The sequence below is a fragment of the Hippopotamus amphibius genome, chromosome 13, assembly GCF_030028045.1.
Source record: "Hippopotamus amphibius kiboko isolate mHipAmp2 chromosome 13, mHipAmp2.hap2, whole genome shotgun sequence".
In the NCBI taxonomy this organism is placed as follows: Eukaryota; Metazoa; Chordata; class Mammalia; order Artiodactyla; family Hippopotamidae; genus Hippopotamus; species Hippopotamus amphibius.
In genome coordinates, this window is record NC_080198.1 from 50,958,941 (window position 1) to 50,983,657 (window position 24,717).

The 24,717-nt window shown below is 43.0% G+C and overlaps 1 protein-coding gene and 1 long non-coding RNA gene across 2 annotated transcripts; both read right to left on the minus strand.

Annotated features, from left to right (window-relative positions):
- Positions 1-4,035, minus strand: CCR4 (C-C motif chemokine receptor 4). The gene is made up of 2 exons (XM_057706555.1): positions 3,993-4,035; positions 1-1,158 (listed from the first exon to the last, which is right to left on the minus strand). Exon 2 carries the CDS (start codon positions 1,078-1,080, stop codon positions 1-3), a length of 1,080 nt encoding a protein of 359 aa, XP_057562538.1. The 5' UTR covers positions 1,081-1,158; positions 3,993-4,035.
- Positions 4,036-14,024: 9,989 nt separating this feature from the next.
- On the minus strand, positions 14,025-23,824 carry LOC130834623 (uncharacterized). Its single transcript, XR_009048714.1, has 3 exons — positions 23,794-23,824; positions 14,529-14,599; positions 14,025-14,111 (listed from the first exon to the last, which is right to left on the minus strand). It is a non-coding gene; the product is annotated as an uncharacterized LOC130834623 (long non-coding RNA).
- Positions 23,825-24,717: the final 893 nt, after the last annotated feature.

A 24,717-nucleotide genomic window follows, 5' to 3' on the forward strand; every position in this document is an offset into this window, starting at 1 on the left:
TTACAGAGCATCATGGAGATCGTGGTCCACCGTGGACTGTGTGTAAGATGAGCTGGGGGTGTCCGAGTAAATTGGGAGGAGTCTGCAGTACTGGCAGAGCACCAAAGTGCCCCGGCAGGTTTTGAAGAGCTGTACAATGTACTTGCGAAATTTCTGCCCCAGGAAGAAGTAGATGACCGGATTAAGGCAGCAGTGAACAAAAGCCAGGGTCTCCGTGGCCTGAATAGCATAGTCCAGGTGTCTCTCGAAGGTGCAGTCCTGAAGGACCTCTAGCTCCACCAGGGTCTCCAGGAAGAGCACCACGTTGTAAGGGGTCCAGAAGCCCAGGAAGAGGACCACCACAGCAAAGATCATCTTCACCGCCTTGTTCTTCTTCTCGTTTTTGCAGTGCTGCAAGGTCCTGATGATCATGGAGTAGCAGAACAGCATGATCCCCAAGGGGACCACCAGCCCTAGAATGTTGATCTCCAGGGAGCTCAGAACCTTCCACCTCATGGAGTTGAAAGTGTGCTTGGTTTTGCAGTAGGTGTGGTTGCGCTCAGTATAACACGTGCTGAACACAAGGCCTGGGAGGGAGGCGAGCACAGCCACTGACCACGTGGCCAGGCTGGTGATGACCCCGTACGTCAAGGTCCTTGCTCTCAGGGAGAAGACCGCGTGCACGATGGCCAGGTACCTATCGATGCTCATGAGTGTGATGAAGAATATGCCGCTGTAGAAGCCCACCAGGTACATCCAGGAAACTAGCTTACAGAGGCCGAGCCCGAACACCCACTGGTCTGCAGCATAATAGCCCCAGAAAGGCAGCGAGAGCACAAAGAGCAGGTCCGAGATGGCGAGGTTGAGCAGGTACACGTCGGTCATGGACTTGAGCCGCTTGTACTTGAACAGGACCAGAACCACCACAGAATTTCCAAGCAGACCAAACAGAAAGACCAAGGAGTAGAGGGGGGGCAGGAAGAGCTCCCCAAATGCTTTGATGCCTTCCTTGGTGCAAGGTTTGGGGAGGTTTTCATAGAGGTAGTAATTGTTATAGATGCTTTCGTCCAGAGTGGTGTCTGCTGTATCCGTGGGGTTCATTTTCAGATTTACAGGCTCTTCACGGCAGGTCTGAGCCCAACCAGAAGAACCTAACGAGGGGAAGAGCCAACAAGGTTTCTATCAGAACAAAAGCAAAATGGTGCTGCGTGCAGAGCATGGCTCCTTTGTGTTTTGCCCAGATCATCGTACACTCTTCCCAACCTTCTTAGAGGGAAGGGCCCAACCCAGGTCCTTGAACGGAAGGGCAGTGCAGCCAAACTGAAATAATCCTGCCCCTTGGAGGAAGACAGATTCCAGATTCCAGCTCTGCCACTTTTCCTACCCCTCTGCTGGGAGCTCTGCTTCTCCCATTTGTAAGCAGGGGTAGTAAAACCTTTTCAACAAGGTGTTTTTCAAGGATGTATTTCTGAAAACCAGTCTGGCGTTACTGAAATCTCTCACAGGAATGACAAGACTAGCCGACGTGCCCAACAGAACTGCACCCAGGGCCTTTCTGACATGAAAGCCAAAAACCAAAAAAAATTTTTTTAAATCTACACATGTTTCCCTTTCAGACAGTAACATCAAAAATTCAGTGATGACACACTCTCAAATCAGGGCAAATATTTAGAACACCCAGGAAAAGGAATCTTTCGGGATACACATTTTATGAAAAGAGAACGGAAATCCTGACACAGAAATTACCAAATTTCTCATACATAATTCTCGTAATGTTTTGCTTTTTTAAAGCTTTCAATAATTTTTTAAAAGAACACCCTCACCTAAACTGGCTTAATTTGGCACATAGAGGTATTTGTTGCTAAAGATCCGCATTATAGTAAATTATTATATTTATTACGTTAAAATGCTTATAAAGGTGTCACTTTCTAGAACTTGGTGAAAGACTCTTGAATTGTCCACCTTTTATCTTTAACTTCTTCAAACTTGCAGAATCCACACCGATCCTAACACTTATGTCTGTTTTCATAGTTTTACTTCTAAAACACTCCTTTGCTTCTCTCTCTTTAACCTTAAGTGTTCTCTGAAGTAACAGTAGCTCTAACTGTCCTTGTTTTATGGGTAGAAAGTCCGCAGCAGCCAGAGGTAAAATAATTGGGGTGAGTCACTCTGCCTGCCAGCGAAGGTGAACAGAGACCCAGGGCAGAACCCTGTAGACAGACCAGGCAAGTGGCAAAAAGGGAAAAGTCATGAAAAAAAAAAAAAAATTCAGTGATGACAGGTAAGTCATCAGGCTAGAAGGGAACCAGGTTGGCCTCTTGCCTTTGTATAAAAATTCTAATCCCTCCTGCATGCTTTACGCGTTATAGATTTCAGAGCACGTCCACGCATATCTTTCATTCAATCCCAGTCCTGGGCTCCTGTTCCCACATCCCATCCAACAAAAACCTGGTACTCTTAAGCCAAATAAGTATAGTGAGCCATGGTGTAGATGACTCATGAAAGACCCAGAGAAGTTAGATGCCTTCCGAAGACCATACAGCCATGTAAAGAACTTGTTTCTCGAGCCCCAAGTCCCAGTGATGTGCTGATGAACCAGGTCTGGGAGGGTGGGGCTCTGATTTATGGCTCTTGCTGGTTTCCATGGTGTCAAGCCACCAGCTGTGTCACAAAATTCCTGAAGATCTAACAGTCAGCTCCCGAGAGCTGGTGCAGGTTGGGCCCCGGCACGCCACACCCAAGCTCCACGTTCGCTCCAAAGCGCGAAACACCATCTTAGCTGGAACACACCTGGCCTCCCAGGCGGGGTGGCTGGCGGCTCCTGGGCCCATTTGACACTAAGGGGCCAGTGTTTCAGGCCCTTTAGTTTTCCAGGGGCCTGGAAAATGCATTTTTCAGGCCCGATAGAAGGTTGCGGTATTCAGTTGGGTAAGTTGAGGGCAATTTTTGGTCTTTTCATCAAAACTGCATATGAAAATCAATCTGATGCACTGAATCCTATCAGAGTGGGAATTAGCAGGACACAGCTACAAAAGGCACATCATAGCCAGAAATAAAATCTCTACCTCCGCAGCCACCCTCACTACTTATCTAAATTGGCAGATGAGGTTAAAACCTTCTTAACCTTACACACACGCTCACAACCACTCTCATTTCCTATCTAAACTGACAGATGAAGAAGTTAAAACCTTCTTAAAGTTACACACATGTCCACATGTGAATCAGAGCAATGCAGGAGGCTTTCTGACTCAAGGCCACCTCCTCTTGCATCCTTCTTAGTGGCTCCCGGATATTCCTTATGAAAACACTCACATTGTTAGCTAATTCACATCTAGTCCCCATCCCCCACCCTGACCACCATACACCCAAAAACACCCAAACTATGTGTTTCTCAAGAGACAGGTTTTGATTTATTCCTGCAAACAGATGCTGAAGACCTGGGGCATCGCAGGGTCTCAAAAAACAACAACGAAAAAAACTATGTTAAGTGATTACCAATCCTAATTAAATGAATAACAATTGTAGCCTTCCTCCATCATCTTACCAGTGAAAATGAAAGGAATAAGAGAGCCTGTGGTGTTAGGAAATCATCAGGAGAAGAAACGAAAGTCAACACAGCTAGTAAGTGTCTGGAATTATTCTGCAGGCCTTATTTGGCTGGTGTTTCTTGACCTGGGAGTCTTGATAGAAGCCAGAAGTGGAAAAGTGTGTATGTTGAATGAAAGTTCGGCGTGTGTTCTGAGCATGTGGCTTAGGCTAGATGTGTGCAGGAGCAGAGCCCTGCACGTATGTGAGAGCCAGTCGGGTGAGGGCTGGGAGGGTAGGCTGTGTGTGAATTCCGGGACAGGTGCCAACAGAATGGCCAGCAGGATGACCAGGATGCCCGAGTGATGGGTTGGCTGCGTGGCTGGGCAGCTTTCAGCACTTCCAAAGTCCACACAGCTGTGGACAAAGTGGCGCAGGGCCTGAGGCCCTGGGAACATTCCCCACCCCCCAGCCCCCGGATCCCTTACCTCACTTTACTGAAAGTGGCTCCAAGGCAGGTCTGCAAGGCAGTGGCCAGCTTGCTCAAGAAGCGCGGCGCTAAGAAAGACAGGTGCCTTTGAAGGGCGCGTGGCTTCCTGTGAGCACCAGCTCTGCTCCTCACCCTGAGTTCAAGTGGGGTTTTTTGATAGAAGTAAGAAGCAGAAAATGAGTGACTCTTAGCTTGGTTTCAGATTATAACTCTTAGTCACTCATTTCCCCAAACTAAAAGTTGGGAAGGTTTGCACTCTGCTAGATGAGGGAAGTAAGTTTTTCAGCAGAGAAATGTTTAAATGTTTTAAAATGTATTTGTTGGATTTGTAATTTAAACTTTTTTCATTTTAGCTGGCTATGGGCAGTGGAAGTGGTCTTTACAGTGGCTTCCCCGTCATGGCTGTACAGAGGCCAGCAATCAAGATATTCAGTGTTCTCTCCACAGTGGGATCTGAGGAGGTCAGAGTGAGAGGCCAGATTTATTCAAGAATAAGATAGGAGAAGAGAAAAATGTGTGTGTCTGCAGAGTGATGTGGAGGCCCTAGTCAACCGCATTCAATGTGTCCTCCATCTGGTGTAAAGTGACATGACAGCCTAGCTCTAAGCCCCTTTCACAACAGGAAGACCCCGCCCCCAAGCCCCTTCCACTGAGAAACAGAGGAGCTTCCCCGACAGGGATCCTGGCTGAGAGTTTCTTTGGGTTCCTGTACCCATCATAGCCGAAGAGCTGACAGCAGTCCTGAGTCTTTTCTATATGGTATCCTCAGCTTCTGTCAGCTCCCAGTCGTTTCCTTCTATGTGTCCACAGTTGCTTGGCTCTTTGGTTCAGCCTAAAAGAGCCAGGAATGTCATTTTTCCCAAGGAATTTGCATAAATAACTGAAAAATTGAACTAGAGCGGTGTTTATCAACCCTTTTTTTTTTCATTCTCACTCCTCTCAAGGAGTCTTTTCAGATTTTTTTTCTTAATCACCTCCCCATGATATATTTTAAATATTTTTATTTATTTATTTATTTATATTTTTGGCTGCATCAGGTCTTAGTTGCAGCATGAGGGATCTTTCGTTGTGGCATAAGGTCTTCTCTCTAGTTGTGGCACACAGGTTTTCTTCTCTAGTTGTGGTGCAAGGGCTGCAGGGCATGTGGGCTCTGCAGTTTGCAGCATGCAGGCTCTCTAGTTGAAGTGCTTGGGCTCAGTAGTTGTGGCACACAGGCTTAGTTGCCCAGGAGCATGTGGGATTTTAGTTCCCCGACCAGGGATGGAACCCACGTGCCCTGCATTGAAGGACGGATTCTTTACCACTGGACCACCAGGGAAGTCCCCCCATTATACATTTTAATACCACAGATAAATAGGGGAGTTCCCTGGTGGTCTAGTGGTTAGGATTCAATGCTTTCACTGCTGTGGCCTGGGTTTGATCCCTGGTCAGGGAACTGAAATCCCACAAGCTGCTTAGTGCAGCCAAAATAGTAATAATAATAATAATACCACCACAAATAAATAGTAAATCTGCTTATGTTTTATACATGAAACATAAGTTTTATGCGTATATATATACTTTATATGTATGCATAAGATTTATTTAAGGTGGGGTGAGTTGCTTTTGGCTTCTAATGGAAAGAGGCCAGAAGTGCCACTTAAAATCCTACCACGCACAGGCCAGCCCTCCACAGTAGAGTCATCCAGCCCAGAAGGCCAGCAGTGGTGAGGTTGAGGACACCTAAGCTAGAGCAGTGTTCCCACATGTGAACTGTGGAGCAGATTCGTAGAGATGGTATAAAAAGGAACTGGACAAATAAGCTTGAGGAACGCTGGGTTCAGGTTAAACACAGTTCCTTACTGTAGTGCTTTCCAGTACTAATATTAGCATGAACTCTGGAAGCAGATATGGAGTAAAAATGTCCCAGATACATTTTGTTGCCAGAGCTGACACCAGATCCTTGCTCAAAACCTGCCCACTGCTCCCTTGGACAGGAACTAACGTATATCTTTTAAGTCACAGGGTCTGGAGACAAAAAAGAGAAGCTATAGGAAGAGAAAAACAGAAACCCAGATAGAACCAGCTGGACAAAGATGAATCTGGCCTCCAGCAGCTCCTGAGCCTCATTCTATGCTGATTTTACTACCTCAGCTACCAAATGACACCCCTGCCTGCAGCCATGACCCAAAGTTTTGCCATGTAGGTGAGAAGCTCATCTGTGAACAAAGTTCCCACTTCTCCATGCTCAGGCATTAAATAAAGCTTACGCTGCATCAAGCTCAGCTTCAGTTTTGCTTCTGGCTGTACGAACCTGAACGGAATAAGCAACTTCCCAGCTGAGGCAGGGGGCTTTGGCCAGGCTTGTACCCGAGCAGGGGTCCATGCAACCTGATTCGGTAACAATTTGACCAGTAAATCTATGCCCATTATACGGAGTAACTTATAAAATGGACATATTTTTAGAAATGTAGGGCCTGGGGAAGCTTCCACCATGGAGTCAGAGGCCTTGAGGGACCAATTACCCCAGGCAAGGCCATCTGAGCGTGTTGCCTGAGTCTCCGTGGACCCCTCCATGGAGGGGGAAGTGGTAAGGTTCTTAGCTGATGTCTGGATGTCCAAATCGTCATCAGCGGTAGTTGGTCATGGCGGGTCTGGAGGTGGCCCCTTAAAGCCAGCTGGTTCTCCCTTGACTGGCTAGTCATGTGACAGGCACCTGCCCCAAGAGTGGGGGTCAGCCCCAGCTCCAGGCTGCATGTTGGCTGAGGGCACTTGCTCTGAGGCCTGCTCAGTCTGGGTTTGGATCTCAGGGCCACCACGTACTAGCTATATGAACCTCAGTTTTCTCATCTGTAAAAAAAAAAGTGTGGTAATGCATGAGGATTGTGGGTGGATTAGTGTCTGTAAAACACTTAGCATGGTGCCTAGTACAGAGAGGTGCTCAAAATGGCTCCAGCTGTGAAAATTATTAGGATGAATTAAACATACAAGAACAGCTTCCTCTCTTGAAATGGCTGAGCCTGGCATGTTGCCCTTAGCCATAACTAGGAATCCAGGAAATATTTTGATTTAGACTTAGTGGGCCACAATCAATTTCTGAGTCAGTGTTCAGGTTAAAAGCAGGTTTCAGTTTTCCAAGTTGCAAAGTTTACTACCCTGGAGAAAGTTGGTCTTCGGGTTTGCAAAGTAATAATGATACTGTCTTGGAGAAACACTAAATAGGTTTTCCCTCCAGTAAGGGTTTCAAAACTAAACAATATCCCCACCCACAAAAAAAAAAAAAAGAGGCTTCCTAGGTGGCGCAGCGGTTAAGAATCTGCCTGCCAATGCAGAGGTCATAGGTTCGATCCCAGCTCCAGGAAGATCCCACATGCCGCGGAGCAACTAAGCCCGTGTGCCAAAAAAAAAAAACAAAACAAAACAAAACACAAAGCTCAGATAATATTTGGAGGGGCTTCCTAGGTGGCGCAGTGGTTAAGAATCCGCCTGCCAATGCAGAGGTCATGGGTTCGATCCCAGCTCCAGGAAGATCCCACATGCCACGGAGCAACTAAGCCCGTGTGCCAAAAAATAAAAAATAAAAGAAAAGAAAAGAGAAAAGAAAAAAAAAAGGGTCAAATTTTAAGAACCCAGAGAGGGGAGGTGGTGCACTCAAGGCAACACAGCCAGAGACACAGTCAGGGCTAACACCTACACTCCCAACATTTTCATGGACAACATCTTATTGAGCTAAGTCTCTGAAACCTGAGCAGAGAGATGGTGACCAACAAAGAAATACCCAGAGCAGGGCCTTTCCTGGTGGTCCAGTGGTTAAGACTCTGCACTCCCAATGCAAGGGGCCTGGGGTCAATCCCTGTTCAGGGAACTAGATCCCACATGTGGCAGCGAAGATCCCACATGCCACAACTAAGACCCAGAGCAGCCAAATAAATTTAAAAACAAACAAACAAACAAAAAACCCAGAGCAAACCCTCCCCAAAGCAAGATGGTATGCCACACAGCACAGACCTTCAAGAAGAAGAAAAGTAATAGCATGAGACTACAGCGCCCCCTTGTGGACTAAGCCTTACTTCAAGACCAAAGACATTAAAGTACAATCCCCAGGCCACGGGTACCATAATAGCCACTCAGCATGTCTGATACTGGAAGACAAAAACTCCCAAGGTCTTCAGGAGGAGCTTCATAGACCTCCACTGCAGAGCAGTGGTGATAAAGCATCCAGGATCTGGTGTCAGACCTGTTATTCACAGCTTAAAGACAAAGCTGCCAGGCAGGCCACCCAGGGGATTGGACCCAAGGACAGAGTAACAGCAAGCCAGAGCTGTAGGGGGCAGCTTATGTATGGCAAGCAGAGTGGGGTTAGTTAGTTTCCAGGAGTTCTCAGTTGACTGGCTTCATTGAAAAACTTTGTAGGCTTGGGGTGGAGGGGTTGTCCCTAGTCATCTAGTTCCCAGGCCCCAGCACAATTAGGGCTGTTTCCTTGTGATCCCAGCATACACACAAGAGGATGATAGGGGAAGTGACTGAGGTATGGACCTAACTCCTCAAAAAGGGGAACTGACAGGGCCTCAAAACTGGGTCAAGAGAGCATTTGAACAAACTGTATTACAGGGGAGTTCTGAAGAAACAGACTAAACTTTGGAAAAGAAATAAAAGATTGCAAACAAATTACAGATGGGTTGTTTTGTTTTGCTTTTTGACGATAACTAAAAATTCCTGCACATATGAAAACTAGAAAACACATTTTCATGTAACCTGGATGTCAAAGAAAATATTATAGATAATAGGAAACACGTATAACTGAATGATAATAAAGTATCATTTATCCAAAATTGTAGTCAGGGACTTCCCTGGTGGTCCAGTGGTTAAGACTCTGAGCTTCCACTATAGGAGGCGTGGGTTCAATCCCTGGCAGGAGAGCTAAGATCCCACATGCTGCATGGAACGGCCCAAAAAAACCAAACAACAAAATTGTGGTCGGCAGCTAAAGAGGCCCTGAGAGGATAATTTCGACCTTAAATGTTTATACCAAAAAAGAAGAAAGGCAACAGATTGGTGAGAAGTATTTAACTAGAGAAAAAAACAGTAGAAAAAGGAATAGTAGAAGAAATTCAAAAAGGGTATAAGGAGGGACTTCTTTGGTGGCCAAGTGGTTAGGATTCCAGGCTTTTGCCGAGGTGGCCCAGGTTTAATCCCTGGTTGGGGAAGATCCCACAAGTGTGGCAAAAAAAGAAGAAAAAAAAATTATAAGGAAAAAATAATAAACATAAGAGAGAAATTAAACAGAAATTAAAACTAAAATAGACCCATAAAAGTGTTTGAAAACATTAACAAAATTGACAAATCTCTAGGAAGATAAGTAAAAAAATAGGAAAAAATCTTGGGAATGTAAAAGGAGAAATAAACAGAGAGCAGAGAATTAAAAGAGAATAGAGCTTCCTAGGTGGCGCAGTGGTTAAGAATCCACCTGCCAATGCAGAGGTCATGGGTTTGATCCCAGCTCTAGGAAGATCCCACATGCCGCGGAGCAACTAAGCCCATGTGCCAAAAAAAAATAAAATAAAGATAATAAATATTATGAATGATTTTATTGCAATGATTTTATTACAGTGATTTTATCTTTATTTAAAAGATACTAAATATTATGAAAGATTTTATTATGAAAACTTAAATGGATAAATTCCTAGAAAATATATCTGTCAAAATTGTCTCAAAAAGAAGTATAAAACGTGACATAATCTTTCAAAAATTGAATCAGTAGTTTACATGCTTTGCACAAAAACAAAGGAAAAAAAACTTTAGGACAGATGGTTTTACAGGAAAATTCTACCAAACGTGCAAGGATTCTTTATAATTAGTGTATAGCTGCTTTACAATGTTGTTTTAGTTTCTGCTGTACAGAAAGATGAATCAGTTACATATATACATATATCCCCTCCTTTTTGGATTTCCTTCCCATTTAGGTCACCACAGAGCATTGAGCTGAGTTCCCTGTGCTATACAGTAGGTTCTCACTAGTTATCTATTTTATACATAGTAGTGTATATATGTCAGTCCCAATCTCCCAATTCACCCCATCCCCCTCTTCCCCATTGGTGTTCATACATTTACTCTCCACATCTGTGTTTCTATTTCTGCTTTGCAAGTAGATTCATCTGTACCATTTTTCTAGATTCCACATATATGTGTTAATATACGATATTTGTTTTTCTCTGACCTACTTCACTTAGTATGGTAACCTCTAGGTCCATCCATGTTGCTGAAAATGACATTATTTCATTCTTTTTTATGGCTAATATTCCATTGTATATATGTGCCACATCTTCTTTAACCTTTCCTCTGTTGATGGACATTTAAGTTGCCATGCAAGGATTTTTGTTTCTTTGTTAACTACACATCTCTAGTACCTAAAACAATGTTACACATAGGATATGCTCAAAATTATTTGCTGAATAAATATCTTACACAAATACCTTTATATGAAATAACCAAGAAACTTTAGACTTCAATAATGGGCAAAAGGTATAAAAGTAACAATTCACCAAATAGAAAATATAATTAGTAATAAATGATAATGGAATAATGCACAATCTTCCTAGCAAACAACAACAACAACAACAAAAGAGATTTTTTTCCCTAAGAATTTAAGTTATGACCAATTCTCCTGGGTGAAAATTCATTCACTGTTTCAACAAGATTTCCTGAACATCTCCTACATACTGGACCATGGTGATTTCAAGAGGAAGTGTTCATGTTTCAGGGCACCAGTTCACAGTCCAGTGGAGGAGATGATCATGTAAGAAAATAGCTATGATAGAGTATTATGTAAAATAAGATTTGAACAGAATTGTATAATAAAGAGATAATTTTATAAAGTATAATATTGAATGAGTGAGATTTCAACACGATTCTACAGTAGAACAGAAATCATACCTGCCTCTGCTTGTTGGAATGAAGGATGGCTCCTAAGAATAGTGGCCAACCATACTTGCTAAATGAAGGCATGATGGAAGGACTGACTGGCAAAGCTAAGGAAACAGTGGGGTCAGAGGCAAGGAATGGAGAATGTGCACGAAAACTGTTTCAGGTGGCAAGGCTCAGTGTAGTAGTTGGGGATGGACACTAATGATAACTGAGATCAGACACAGGCTGAAGTCATCACTGGCATCATCATTCTTTGAAATAAGAGAAACCATAACCTCATCAATGCTCTTCTTTCGAAGTGAACATTAGCTCTGCCTCTGAGCGCAGTGATGCAGGTGTGTCTAAGGCTCCATTTAGTAGATACCCCATGGGATAGTTAACGTCCACTTCCTCGTTTTCCTTTGAGCTCCTGGTGGTTTTCTTCTGTCCCAAAGCACACCAGGGCTAGCTTAGCTGGTCTGCAGCTCCCCTTCTTTGGATTTAACCCTGACAATTCTTCCTTCCGTCAGGTGAGGATAGGAGACAACAGCTAATTTCCTTTTTGCATCCAAGGAACTAAATATAACACACAAGTACTGCCAAATTCTGAAGAATAAAAGATGCATTATTCTATTTTTATGAGCAAATGTATCAGTGTGAAGTCCAGAGGAAACCAGTGTTCGTCAAGGAACAAATCTAATCATCTCAAAGAGATCACTGATTGATTAAATACCTTTCCTCCAACGCCAGAAGGAACATGGAGCCCAGAGTCCAACGCCCTCACTCCCACCCAGCCAGCCCCCATGTTACAATTAGCGACTCACTGAGGGGAAAAAACTGCCCAAGGTCGGTGGCCGGATGGTGTTTCCATCCCCTGAGGTGGATGTTTTTTTCTGGATGAGGCTCCGACACCCCACAGCCTGTCCCCCAGTGCAGATCCTGGTGCTCTGAGGCGAGTGGGGCCCAGCCCTCCCACCAACCCCTGAGCTTCTGAACTCTAACTTCCGACACCCCTACCCCTGTACAAAAACCACCAGTGGCCCCGAGAGGAGAAAGTAAGAGAAATATGGCGGGCAGTGGATAAAGTCTGAAAGGCTTCACTCCAGCCTGGCTCGGGCTCACAAGGTTCTTGTCTGAAGGGCACGGGGAAGGGTGGTGCCTCAGAGCCTACCGGCCAAGGGAGCACCAGGGCTTCAGGGGAGTTGGCCGTGGCTACCTGCCCCCTTACTGCTCCATACTGACCAGCAGGAGACGCCAAACACCTACGGCCACTCCCAGTAGCCGCTTGGGCAGCACAGCTCCTCGAGCCATTCTCCTAGGAGAAGCCGTACGCGTGATCTAAGAACACCGCTCATCCCTTTCCTCAAATTCGCACAATAAAGAATGCCAAACACTGGAGCAGGCTGGGGAAACACTCCTGTCTTTTCATCTTTGCTGTACCTAATCAACAGAAACATATATGTAACCCCTGGATTTATGGGTTTATTTGTTGAATCATTCCTCAGTTATGGAGGCCAACTTCAATGACTTTCTTCCATAGATAGACTTTTTACATGATTAGGAAGCTCCCCAAATATTGTCTGCCATCCCCCACCCCATCCCAGCCCCTGGCGCCTATACCCCACTGGTGGTGAAACTGCAGCTATTGGAGCCTGGGAAATAGTATAAAAAAAACAAATGAGGACGTCCCTGGTGGCGCAGTGGTTAAGAATCCGCCTGCCAATGCGGGGGACACAGGTTCGATCCCTGGTCCAGGAAGATTCCACATGCCACGAAGCAACTAAGCCCATGTGCCACAACTACTGAGCCTGTGCTCTAGAGCCCGTGAGCCGCAACTACTGAAGCCCGCGAGCCTAGAGCCTGTGCTTCGAAACAAGAGAAGCCACCACAGTGAGAAGCCCACATACCACAAGGAAGAGTAGCCCCCAATCGCCACAACTAGAGAAAGCCTGTATGCAGCAATGAGGACCCAATGCAGCCAATTAATTGGTTCATTAATTAATTTTAAAAAATAAACAATGAGAGGGACTTCCCTGGTGGCACAATGGATAAGACTCCACACTCCCAATGCAGGGGGCCCATGTTTGATCCCTGTTTACCTGGTCAGGGAACTAGATCCCACATACATGCCACAACTAAGGAGCCCTCAAGCCGCAACTAAGGAGCCCACCTGTTGCAACTAAGACCTGGTGCAACCAAATAAATAAATAATTGTTTTAAAAATGGGAGACTGTTGGGCTTCCTAGGTGGCGCAGTGGTTAAGAATTCGCCTGCCAATGCAGGGGACATGGGTTCGATCCCTGCTCCGGGAAGATCCCACATGCCGTGGAGCAACTAAGTCTGTGTGCCACAACTACTGAGCCTGTGCTTTAGAGCCCATGAGCCACAACTGTTGAGCCCATGTGCTGCAACTACTGAAGCCCATGCACCTGGAGCCCATGCTCCGCAGCAAGAGAAGCCACGGCAATGAGGAGCCCGCACACTACAAAGAAGAGTAGCCCCCACTTACCACAACTAAAACAAGGCCCATGCACAGCAAAAAAGACCCAACACAGCCAATTAAATAAATAAATAAATTTATTTTAAAAAAAAAAGGGAGACTGTTGATGGGCAGCAGAGTCTCCACGGAACAGCACCTAGACTCTAGAGAGGTCCCTTCCATACTGCTAGATACCAACACATTCCATCAATTCTTTAGGGCATATACTCCACACAGAACAATTAGCACCTTTCCTCCTCCAGAGCAACTACCACCACCAAATCCTGTCTCTGCAATAACCAATTGCCTCCAACTGTGACTTTCTACCTGCAAGTCAGCCCTGTGAGGTTCTTCTTCCTTAATCCAAGGTCTGTCCCTTCCTTATTAAACATAATTGGGGATACAAAACATAAAATACAGGTTTGCACATTCAAAGAGTATATTTTTATTTCACCATGTAAATACTTTTGGAAATATGACAGTACATTCAATATAAGCAATTTTAATACTGCCATCTTATATGTGAGTGAGGCAGTAGAGAAGAGTATTACGGGTATTACTACAGATAAATAGTTTACCACAGCCCTCAAGAAGGCACGTGGGGAGTCATCATGAGGAAAGAAACTGGAAAAAAATCTCATTCCTGCAACTCTGAGAATCCTTAGGTGGGACCTGTGGAGGCAAGAGGTGGCTGTGGAGACTGGAAAACAGACTGCAGAGGTGCACCGTGGTCTGTTGCTGCCATCTTTTTTTGGTCTAGGATAAAAAGAGGAGAAAAACCTGTCAGAAAATAATGGTTCCATGATACGCTAAATAATGAAGTCTTGAACTGCAAAACCCAGGGCTTTCCCCAAAGAAAAATAAAACTGTTTAGAAGCAGTTAGGAGAAACCCTGGGCCATATTCCCTTAGGGTTTACTCTCTCCTCAGTGTTCCCAGGTGTCAGACACTGTCTCTCCCATCTCTTAGGAACAGATATCCCTATCCTCCCTCTTCTCTTTCCTCTGGCCTCCTCCAGCCCTGCCATTTCCCTGACACTCCCACGTCAACACTCTGTCCCAGAATCTGCTTACATATTAGCACCACAGGGCTAAGAGCTGAGATGTACCAAGCCTTCCTAAGTGCCAGAAGTCAATGTGAAGAGGGAGATAAATAGGAAAGACTGAGTATTTACCTTATATCCACACTGCCACCGTGATTCTCTCATGCTATATTTGAGAACATTTCCAAGAAAAGAAGTGATACCTAATATAAAATAAAATGTACTTTTAATCAGAAAACATTTTCCATATATTATCTATGGTACTTAAAAATGTCATGTAGCAAAAATTAACTTTTGCTCTTTTTTTTTAACTTTTGCTCTTTTCTGAAAATATTTAAAGTTTATATAATAAAACACAAAATGATACTGTGAATATGTTATCAAACAAGAATGCGTGTGCATGTTAGCTTATATGTGTGTGTCCCTGTATACATACACTTTTAGGTGCAAATATTATGTAAGCAGTACTCACACCTATACAATGACATGATATAATAAAAAGCTCGTGTAATAAAATGTATCCACGGTACAACAGTATATCTGCATCATAAAAGCCCTCCTCCCTCATATTTTTTTTGAAACAGGGCTCATTTTACTTTACAGGGCATACACACGTTGTTAGCAATTCCTAGACATATTTACTTGAATGTCTTGGTTTATTTAAGGAAAAAAGGAGGAGATGTTGTGATCAGTAACTGAGGGCTGGAAAAGGATCACTCCTGCACATAATTGAGGAGTGGGACTGATTTGGTCAAAAGTGTCAGTCAAGCTACATTAAACATATTTTAGCACACAAAACTGATTTTAGAATTATGAGAGTGTAACAAAGAAATGCATTTTCCATGTTGAGAATAACTTACATCATTTATTCATGAGCCAAATCTTCTGATCAACTAAGTTTTGCAAATAAGGGAACAACTATAGTATTTAAACTCACCCATTTAACAAGTTTTTAAATGCTTTAGCTTCTTTCAGCCTCTCTAAGAATTTCTGCTTGATGCTTCTATTACCTCCAGAGTTGAATGCCACTCCAAACTCACTGTCACATCCTCATCTGCATACTAGGGCCTCTCGTGGGTCATGTGCTATGAAGTAATATAATCCGCTTTTCAGTTCAATCTTATTTTATATCTAACATTTAAATTCAGTTCAGAATCAATTTGGAGGATCCAAAGAATATTACCATTCTTAAATATGTGGAAAATTTACATGTTAAAAAATATTCCTTCTCACGAAACTGAGAGTTAAGCTTCAGAATTCGTCCCTATGGAATGTGCTCAAGACAATCATCACCAACATCACTGCCACCCCCTTACGGCTTAGCAATCATAGTTTCTTACTACTGAGCTTGGAGTATTAGGGGAGAAATATCACTGTAGGCTAAAACCTAGAAAAATTCACATAGTTAGTTTAATGATAAAGATACTACCCCAGCTGTTACATCATATGACAGATCTTGACTATTGTTCTCGCACCCAAACTAGAATTCAGTGCTTCATTTTGGCAATTATTTTAAAGGCCACACTCTGATTATATATATATGTGCAGCTTTTTCATCACAGACTTTAGGAGAAAAAGTTAAAAACAGATATAATGTACTAATTTGAAATATACTGAAAGTCATATATGAAAACTAAATTAAATATCAATATTTAGCCTCTCGCCTTCTGAGATGGCCCACATTCTGTGGAGTGTGTTTCTCCCACGGCCGCTCTCACCTTTTGAGATGGACCGCATTCTGTCTATGGAATGAGTACGTCTCTAAAGTCACTTCTTACTTACCACTTTGTCTCTCACTGGATTCTTTCCGTGACAAGGCATAAGGAATCTGAGGTTCAGTAAGTCCTGACACCAGTTCTGAAGGAACTAAGGCCCCCACCCAGGTGGAGGATGGAATGATGATGTTGACCTTCCTGACTTCAACCAACTAAAGCTGGGACTCTGTTAGCCTTTTCCCCAGTTCTATGCTGGATTCTCCTCTGCTCAAGCTCCCTCTTAAATATGCACATACCCTTACTTTAAAACTTTCCCAATTTTGTAGTTCAGGGAGACACTGCTTTGGGAAAAGTTCTCCTTACTTGCTGCAAGTAGTAAATCCTTCCTTCTCCCCACCCCACCAAAAAAATTTAATATTTAATTAGATCAAAGATTCCTCAATATATAAGTGATACTGGTAGAAATTTAAAGGTGCATTTAGAATAAGTCTTCCATCAAAGGATCTATCATGGCAGCACACAGTGGTTCTTGGAATGTGATCCCTGGGCCCCTAAAGGGGCTCCAGGATTGTTTCAGGTGATCCATGAGGTCAAAACTATTTTTGTAATACTACTAATAATAGCAAGTTAAATAATTTTGACTTCTAAATTCTAAAGAAGGGTCAATTACAATTGACCCTTGAACAACTTCGAGGTTAGAGACACCCAACCCTCCATGCAGTCAAAAATCTGACCATAAATTAAGTTGGCCCTCCAAGTATGCAGTTCCATGTCCATAGATTCAACCAACCTTGGATCAGATTGTGTAGTAATGTAGTATTTACTATTGAAAAAAATCCACCTATAAGTGGACCCACACAGTTCAAAACCATGTTGTTCAAGGGTCAATTGTAATGTATATCTGTATCTCTGTTTTTAACTTTTCTTCTATACCCTAAAGAATGTACAATGAAACTTCTCAGAGGCTACAATGTGATGATGCTGCCAGTGGTTTTACCTGCCAATGCTTTTGCACCATTAGTGCAAATATCAACATAGTGAAAGAAGCCAATAACATCTTATCATTATCATGAAAATAGTTTTGGACTTGCAAACATTCTAAAAGAATCTCTGGTTCCCACTAGAGGGCTCCACATTCCACACTTTGAAAACTGCAGTATTAGGGTAATGAATCCTACCAGCAGGTGAGAGAAGGTATAGTGTAGCATCTTCAAATTAATCCTAGCCACAATTTAAGATATTGTGAGTTATCAAATGTAATCCAGGATTAGGCAAAGCTGTCTTAGATATATTACAAAAGCACAAGCAACAACAACAAAAGGTAAACTGGACTTACAAAAACTTTTATGCTTCAAAGGATAACATCAAGTAAAAAGACAACCCACAGAATGGGAATATACGAGGGTGAGTTGGAAATTATCTGTACTCTGGCTGTGGAATTTACTTTAATTAACTTTTAGAAAAGACAAATACATCATTTTTCAACATAATCTTGATTTTCAATACACTTTGTGCATCTGTCAACAAGCTTTCGTATTCCCTCATTAAAAAATGTTTTAGGCTGAGCTGCAAGCCACGAATGCACCGCTGTCTTCACTTCTTCATCAGAAGTGAATCTTCATCCTCGTAGGGCTGCTTTCGGGGGACCAAACAGCTGAAAGTCTGATGGAGCAAGATCAGGACTATAGATCAGGACTATAGGAAGGATGCTTTAACACCTCAAAATGAAGTTTTTGCAGAGTGTCGACAGAAGTGTGGGCAGAACTGTGCGGACGTGCACTGTCATGCAAGATCACAATGCCCTTGGATACCAGTCCTCTGCATTTAATCCAAAGTTTGGGCTTCAGCTCTTCAATAAGCATCTCACTGTAATGAGCACTGTTGACTGTTGAACCCTTTTTCCTGATAATGTTCCGATACTGGCCCTTGAGAATTCCAGAAAACTGTAAGCATCAAATTTCCAACTGATGGTTGACTTTTGAACTTTTTCTTGGTTGGCAATTGAGGATGTTTCCATTCCATACTCTGCCATTTATTCTCAGGCTTGTAGTGATGAATCCATGTCTTGTCACCGGTACACTAATGATTCTCTTGAAGAAACTTTAACCTTCCTTAAGAGTATTTATCGATCCAAATTTTGTTTGCAGATATCCAAATGCTTCTGTTTATGCTCTTCATGAGTTGTTTCAGTACCTATCTCACACAAACTTTTCAAAACCTAAGTCTGTTGTGGATTACTTCGTTTTGAGGTGTTAAAGCATCCTTCGTATAGTATGTACATGTATGTGTGTGTATATATATATATATATATATATATATATATATATATATGATAAGGGGCTTGTATCCAGAATATATAAAAACTCTTACAACTTAATAAGAAGGCAAATAACCAAATTTAAAATGAGAAAGGTGCTGAATAGACATTTCTTCAAAGAGGAGATAAAAATGCTAATAAATAATAAGCACACGAAAAAATGGTGAACATCATTAACCATCAGGGAAGTGTAAATCAAAACCCCAATGATATACAACTTCACATCCACTAGGATGGCTATAACCCAAAAGACAGATAATACAAGTGCTGACAAGGACATGAAGAATCTGGAAACCTCACACATTACTGTGGGAATGTAAAATGGTGCAGCCACTTTGGAAAACAGTGTGGCAATTTCCAAAACAAAAGGAGTTGCCATATGACCCAGCAATTCCACTGCTAGGTATACACCCAAGAGAAATAAAAACATACATCCACACAAAGACTTGTACATGAAGGCTCACAGAAGCATTATTCATAATAGTTAAAAGAAGATAGAAACAGGGACTTCCCTTGTGGTCCAGTGGTGAAGAATCTGCCTTCTAAAGCAGGGGATGCAGGATCAATCCCTGGTTGGAGAACTAAGATCCCACATGCCGGGGGGCAACTAAGCCCAAGCCACAACTACTGAGCCTTTGTGCCACAACTACAGAGCCCATGTGCTCTGGAGACCACATGCCACAACAAAGAGCACACATGCCACAACGAAAGATCCCACGTGCCAAAACTAAAACCTGATGTAGCCAAAAATAAATAAATAAATATATTTTTAAAAAGGTTCTTTTTTTAAAAATGGAAACAATCCAAAAGTCTATTAATTGATGACTGGATAAATAAAATGCAATATAGCCATACAATGGACTATTATTCAGTTTTAAAAAGAAATGAAGTACTAGTACATGCTACATTATGGATAAACCCTCAAAACTTTATGGTAAGTGAAAGAAACCAGTCACAAAAGACTAGATATTACTTCATTTATATGAGATGCTCTGAATAGGCAAATCTATAAAGATAGAAAGTAGATTAATGGTTACATAGGGCTGGTGAGAGAATGGTGAGTGACTACTAATGAGTATGGGGTTTCTTTTTGGAGTGGTGAAAATGTTCTAAAATTGATTATGATAATGGTTGCAAAAACTCTGCGAATGTACAAAAGCCACTGGATTGTGCACTTTAAAAAGGTGAATTTTATGGTATGTGAATTATATCTAAATGAAACTGTTACATGTATACATAAGTCAGTGCCCTTATTATGACTTTAAGACATAATCTACTCAATATTTTAACTCCATTTCCTACTATCTCCTCCTCTCTCTCTCAACACCACCCTTTGCCTGAAAGATGCCACCAGGCATGTTGCCACCTCAGGTCATTTACATTTGGTTTTCCCTCTGTTTCAAATATTCTTCTTTCAGATATGCACAGTGAATTCTCCCATTCAAGTTTTCACCAAAAAATTACCTTCTGAATGAGGTCTTCAACTGTTATCCACAAATGAAAATTTCAACACTCTCTGACATATTCTATCAATCCCCATTCTGCTTTTCTTTTTCTCCCTACCATTTCCTATTATCTAAAATACCAAATATTCTGTTTTCTTATTTCTTTTTTTATATGTTTATTATTTTATCGAAAAAGTTGCTTTACAATATTATATTAGTTTCAGGTGCACAGCACAGTGATTCAGTATTTTTCAAGATTATATTCCACTATAAGTTATTACAAGATAATGGCTATAATTCCCTTGGTATATCTTTGTTGTTTATTTTATACATAGCAGTTTGTGTCTGTTTATCCTATACCCCTAATTTGTCCCGTCTCCCTCTCCTCTCCCCTTTGGTAACTATAAGTTTGTTTTCTCAGACTCTGTTTCTGTTTTGCATATACATTCATTTGTATTACTTTTTAGATTTCACATGTAAGTGATATCACATGGTATTTGTCTTTCTCTTTCTGACTTACTTCACCAAGCATAATATTCTCTAGGTCCAATCACATTGCTGCAAATGGCGGAATTTCATTCTTTTTTATGGCTGAATGATATTCCATTGTATATATATGCCACATTTTACTAATCCAATTATCTGTTAATGGGCACTTGGATGGCTTCCATGTCTTGGCTATTATAAACAGTGCAGCTATGAACATTGGGGTGCATGTATCTTCTTGATTTAGCCTTTTCGTTTTTTCTGGATACATACCCAGGACTGCAATTTTTCATTTTTTGGGAACCTCCATACTGTTTTCCAGTGACTGCACCAATTTACATTCCTACCAGCAGTGTACAAGCATTCTCTTTTCTCCACATCCTCTCCAACATTTCTTATTTGTAGACTTTTTGATGATCAGCATTCTGACAGATGTGAGGTGATATCTCATTGTGGTTTTGATTTGCATTTCTCTGATTATTAGCAAAGTTGAGTATCTTTTCATGTGCTTGTTAGCCATCTGTATGTCTTCTTTGGAAAAATATCTATTTAGGTTTTCTGTTCATTTTTTATTGGGTTGTTTTTTGCTATTGAGTTGTATGAGCTGTTTATATATTCTGAATATTAACCCTTTGTCACATCGTTTGCGAATATTTTCTCCCATTCTGTAGGTTTTTTCTGTCAATGGTTTCCTTTTTTGTGTGCAAAAGCTTTTAAGTTTAATTAGGTCTCATTCATTAACTTTTTAAAATTAATTAATTTATTTTTACTTATTGGCTACATCAAGTCTTCATTGCTGCACACGGGTTTTCTCTAGTTGCAGCGAGCGGGGGCTACTTCATTGTGGTGTGTGGGCTCCTCATTGTGGTGGCTTCTCTTGTTGCAGAGCACAGGCTCTAGGCGTGTGGGCTTCAACAGTTGCAGCACATGAGCTCAATAGTTGTGGCTCACAGGCTCTAGAGCGCTGGCTCAATAGTTGTGGCACATGGGTTTAGCTGCTCCTTAGCATGTGGTATCTTCTTGGGGCAGGGATCAAACCCAAGTCCTCTGCATTGGCAGGAGGATTCTTAACCACTGCACTACCTAGGAAATCCCTATTAACTTTTGCTTTTATTTCTTTTGCCTTAGGAGGCTGATCTAAAAAAATATTGCTATGATTTATGTCAAAGAGTGTTCCATGTTTTCTTCTAGGAGTTTTATGGTTTCTCGTCTTACATGTAGGTCTTTAAAGCACTTTGAGTTTATTTTTGTAAATGGTATGTGCGAATATTCTAATCTCATTGTTTTACATGTAGCTGTCCAGTTTTCCGAGCATGATTTGTTGAAGAGACTGTCTTTTCTCCATTGTATATTCTTTTTTTTTTTCTTTCCTTTTTTTCTCCATTGTATATTCTTGGTTCCTTTGTCACAGATAATTGAACACAGGTGTATGGGTTCATTTCTGAGCTTTCTATTCTGTTCCATTGACCTATGAGTCTGTTTTTGTGCCAGTACCATACTGTTTTGATTACTGTAGCTTAGTGGTATAGTCTGAAGTCTAGGAGGATTAAACCACCGGCTGTTTGAAGATGGTAAAAGGCTTAGTGTGGTAGATCCTAATAATAATCGTAATGGATATTAGACATAGGCTAAAGTAATCACTGGCCTTTTCAAACATGAAAAGCCACAATTTAATCAATCTTATTTTCTCACATGGACTTGAGTAAAATGGATAAAAAGAGAACTCTAAAAGATGAACTACTGAATGTTTACTTTGTAATATACACTCTACTAAGTATATATCTACTACCCATTTAAATCCTTACAATAACTCTATGAAATAGGTTTTTTCATTATCTTCCATATATTGATGGGGAAATTGAGATACAAAGATTAGTAGCCATGCCAACATGATAAAGTTGGTAAGCGATGGAGCCTAGATTAATATCCAGTGCTTGAGCTCTGAGCTTTTTTTTTTTAATTTATTTTTGGCTGTGTTGGGTCTTCATTGCTGTGTGCAGGCTTTCTCTAGCTGTGGTGAGCAGGGGCTACTCTTTGTTACAATGCATGGGCTTCTCAGTGCGGTGGCTTCTCTTGTTGCACAGCACGGGCTCTAAGGTGCACAGGCTTCAGTAGTTGTGGCTTGTGGGCTCTAGAGCATAGGTTTAGTAGTTGTGGTGCCCAGGCTTAGCTGCTCCACGGCATGTGGGATCTTCCTGGACCAGAGATTGAGCCCATGTCCCCTGTGTTGGCAGCCAGATTCTTAACCACTGCACCACCAGGGAAGTCCCCAAGCTATCTTTTTTGACATTAGATCTGACTAAATGGAGTCAGTCCACATCACTTCATGGGTCCACAAAGAACATCAGCCTCTCCTAAAAACAAGTGTCAAGCTACACACAAGAACTTGGATGGGGACTTCCCTGGTGGTGAAGACTCCAAGCTCCCAATGCAGGGGGCCCAGGTTCGATCTCTGGTCAGGGAACTAGATCCACATGCATGCCACAACTAAGAGTCCACATGCCACAACTAAAGGCCCCACAAGGGGCAACGAAGATGCCACATGTGGCAACAAAGGTCCCATGTGCAGCAACTAAGACCTGGAGCAGCCAAATAAATATATAAGTATTGAAGAAGAAAAAAAGAATTTGGATGGATTGCAAAGTAATTATGCTAAATGAAAAATACAATCTCAAAAGGTTACAAACTGTATGATTCCATTTTTATAACACTCCCAACAAAATTATGGAGAGTGAGACCATATTTGTGGTTGCCAGGTACTGGGTGCAAGGCTTTCTCTCACAGGTAAACTTTAGGAATACACCCAGGAGGTGGTCAACTCCCAACTCCTTGCTTTCTTTTGAGCCTCAAAGACCAGCCATCCTTTTCTTCCAAGCTCACTGCTACAACTGCTACAGCTCCTTCCTGAGGCTTCGCCTGATAGTTCTTCCTTCTAATCGAGTGAGGAGTGGAGCCACCAGCTAGTTTTCTCTTTGCTCAATTTTTCGCTAACTCCGAAGACAGAAATGTGCATTACTTCCTAATTATGAACCAATGTATCAGTGTGAAGTCAAGAAGAGGCCAACATGTCCATCAAAGAGCAAATCCAATCATCTTCGCCCTGCTTGCCCCTCCTTGCCCCTTTGACGCCAAGTGAGACCCTGGCCCCAACGGACTGTCCTCACCCCCACCCCACCCCCCGTCCGTCCCCATGTCGCAGGTGGAGACGCACCGAGGGGAGGAAACGCCCAGCCTCGCTGCCCAGAGGGGCCGCTACGTCCTGAGGCAGGTTTGGGGTGAGGTGGGGCCCAGTCCCCCCACAGCCTGGCCCTTACGGGCATCTCCCCTGCCTTCCAGTGCTCCGAGGTGGGTGGAAGGCGCTGCCTGGGTCCCACAGCCTCCCCTTCCCCACTTCCTGGCACCCGGTCCTTCCTCCTGCCCCCCAGTCGAGTTACCTGTCACGGACCAACGAGTCTGTAAAGAAACAACATGGCGTCCCCCGGAGGCTAACGGCCGCCCCAGCTCTGAAGTCGTGGCTCGGGGCGTGTCTGAGCATGCTTTTCTCTCAGCCAATCAGAGGTAAGGGGGAACTGGCGGGCGCCTCTGAGTGGCTAGCCTGGAGGTGCGAGTCTCGCAGCCAATCAGAGCCGGTGGGGCGGGTCCTTGCATTCGAGGCTGGAAGTCTATTGGCGCCCAGGCGGCTTACAGAGCCGCATAGGAGTGACCCGTCTAGGGGCAGCCGCCTGCCGGCCAGTCAAGGCCAACAAAGGGAAGCGTGTCTTGGGGGTTCGTATGGGGCGAGCTCCACAGGAACATGTAGACGTCTCGCCGTTGCGCTGTCAGGGCTCAGCGCTGTGAGTAATAGGAGGCTGAGAACCACTAAATATCCGAGCCTGAACTCACACTGGTTCCTCTGCCATAAGCCCGTCTCGCTTTCCTTCCCGGCTGCCTCCGCTTCTTCCTGCAGAGGCCGATGCAATGCCATCCTCTCCTCTAAGCCGCCTCCAACCTGGGAGAGTCTGATCTCAGGCGGACGGCGCTGGTCATCCTGCCCTGAGACTGCCCTGCTTTTGTGCCAGCCGCCCCCACCCCGTCAGATTAGGAGCTTGTCGCACAGCCAGGAAGTGGAGGCAGATTGCAAAATAACACCTTGCAAGGGCTTTGGAGTCCGAGGCCAAGTCTCTCACAGCCAGGTTTCACAGCCTCCAAGTTTTGCGGCCTCAGGGAAGGCAATTAAAAAATTAACCCCTCTGAGATCAGTTTTCTCATCTGCCAAAGGTAGGAAGATGGAAACGCCTCCATTTGAATTGTTGGACAACTTGAACTGTAAGTAAAGGGACAGATAAACCCAGCGCAGGCTCTTGTCATTTCCATGTCTG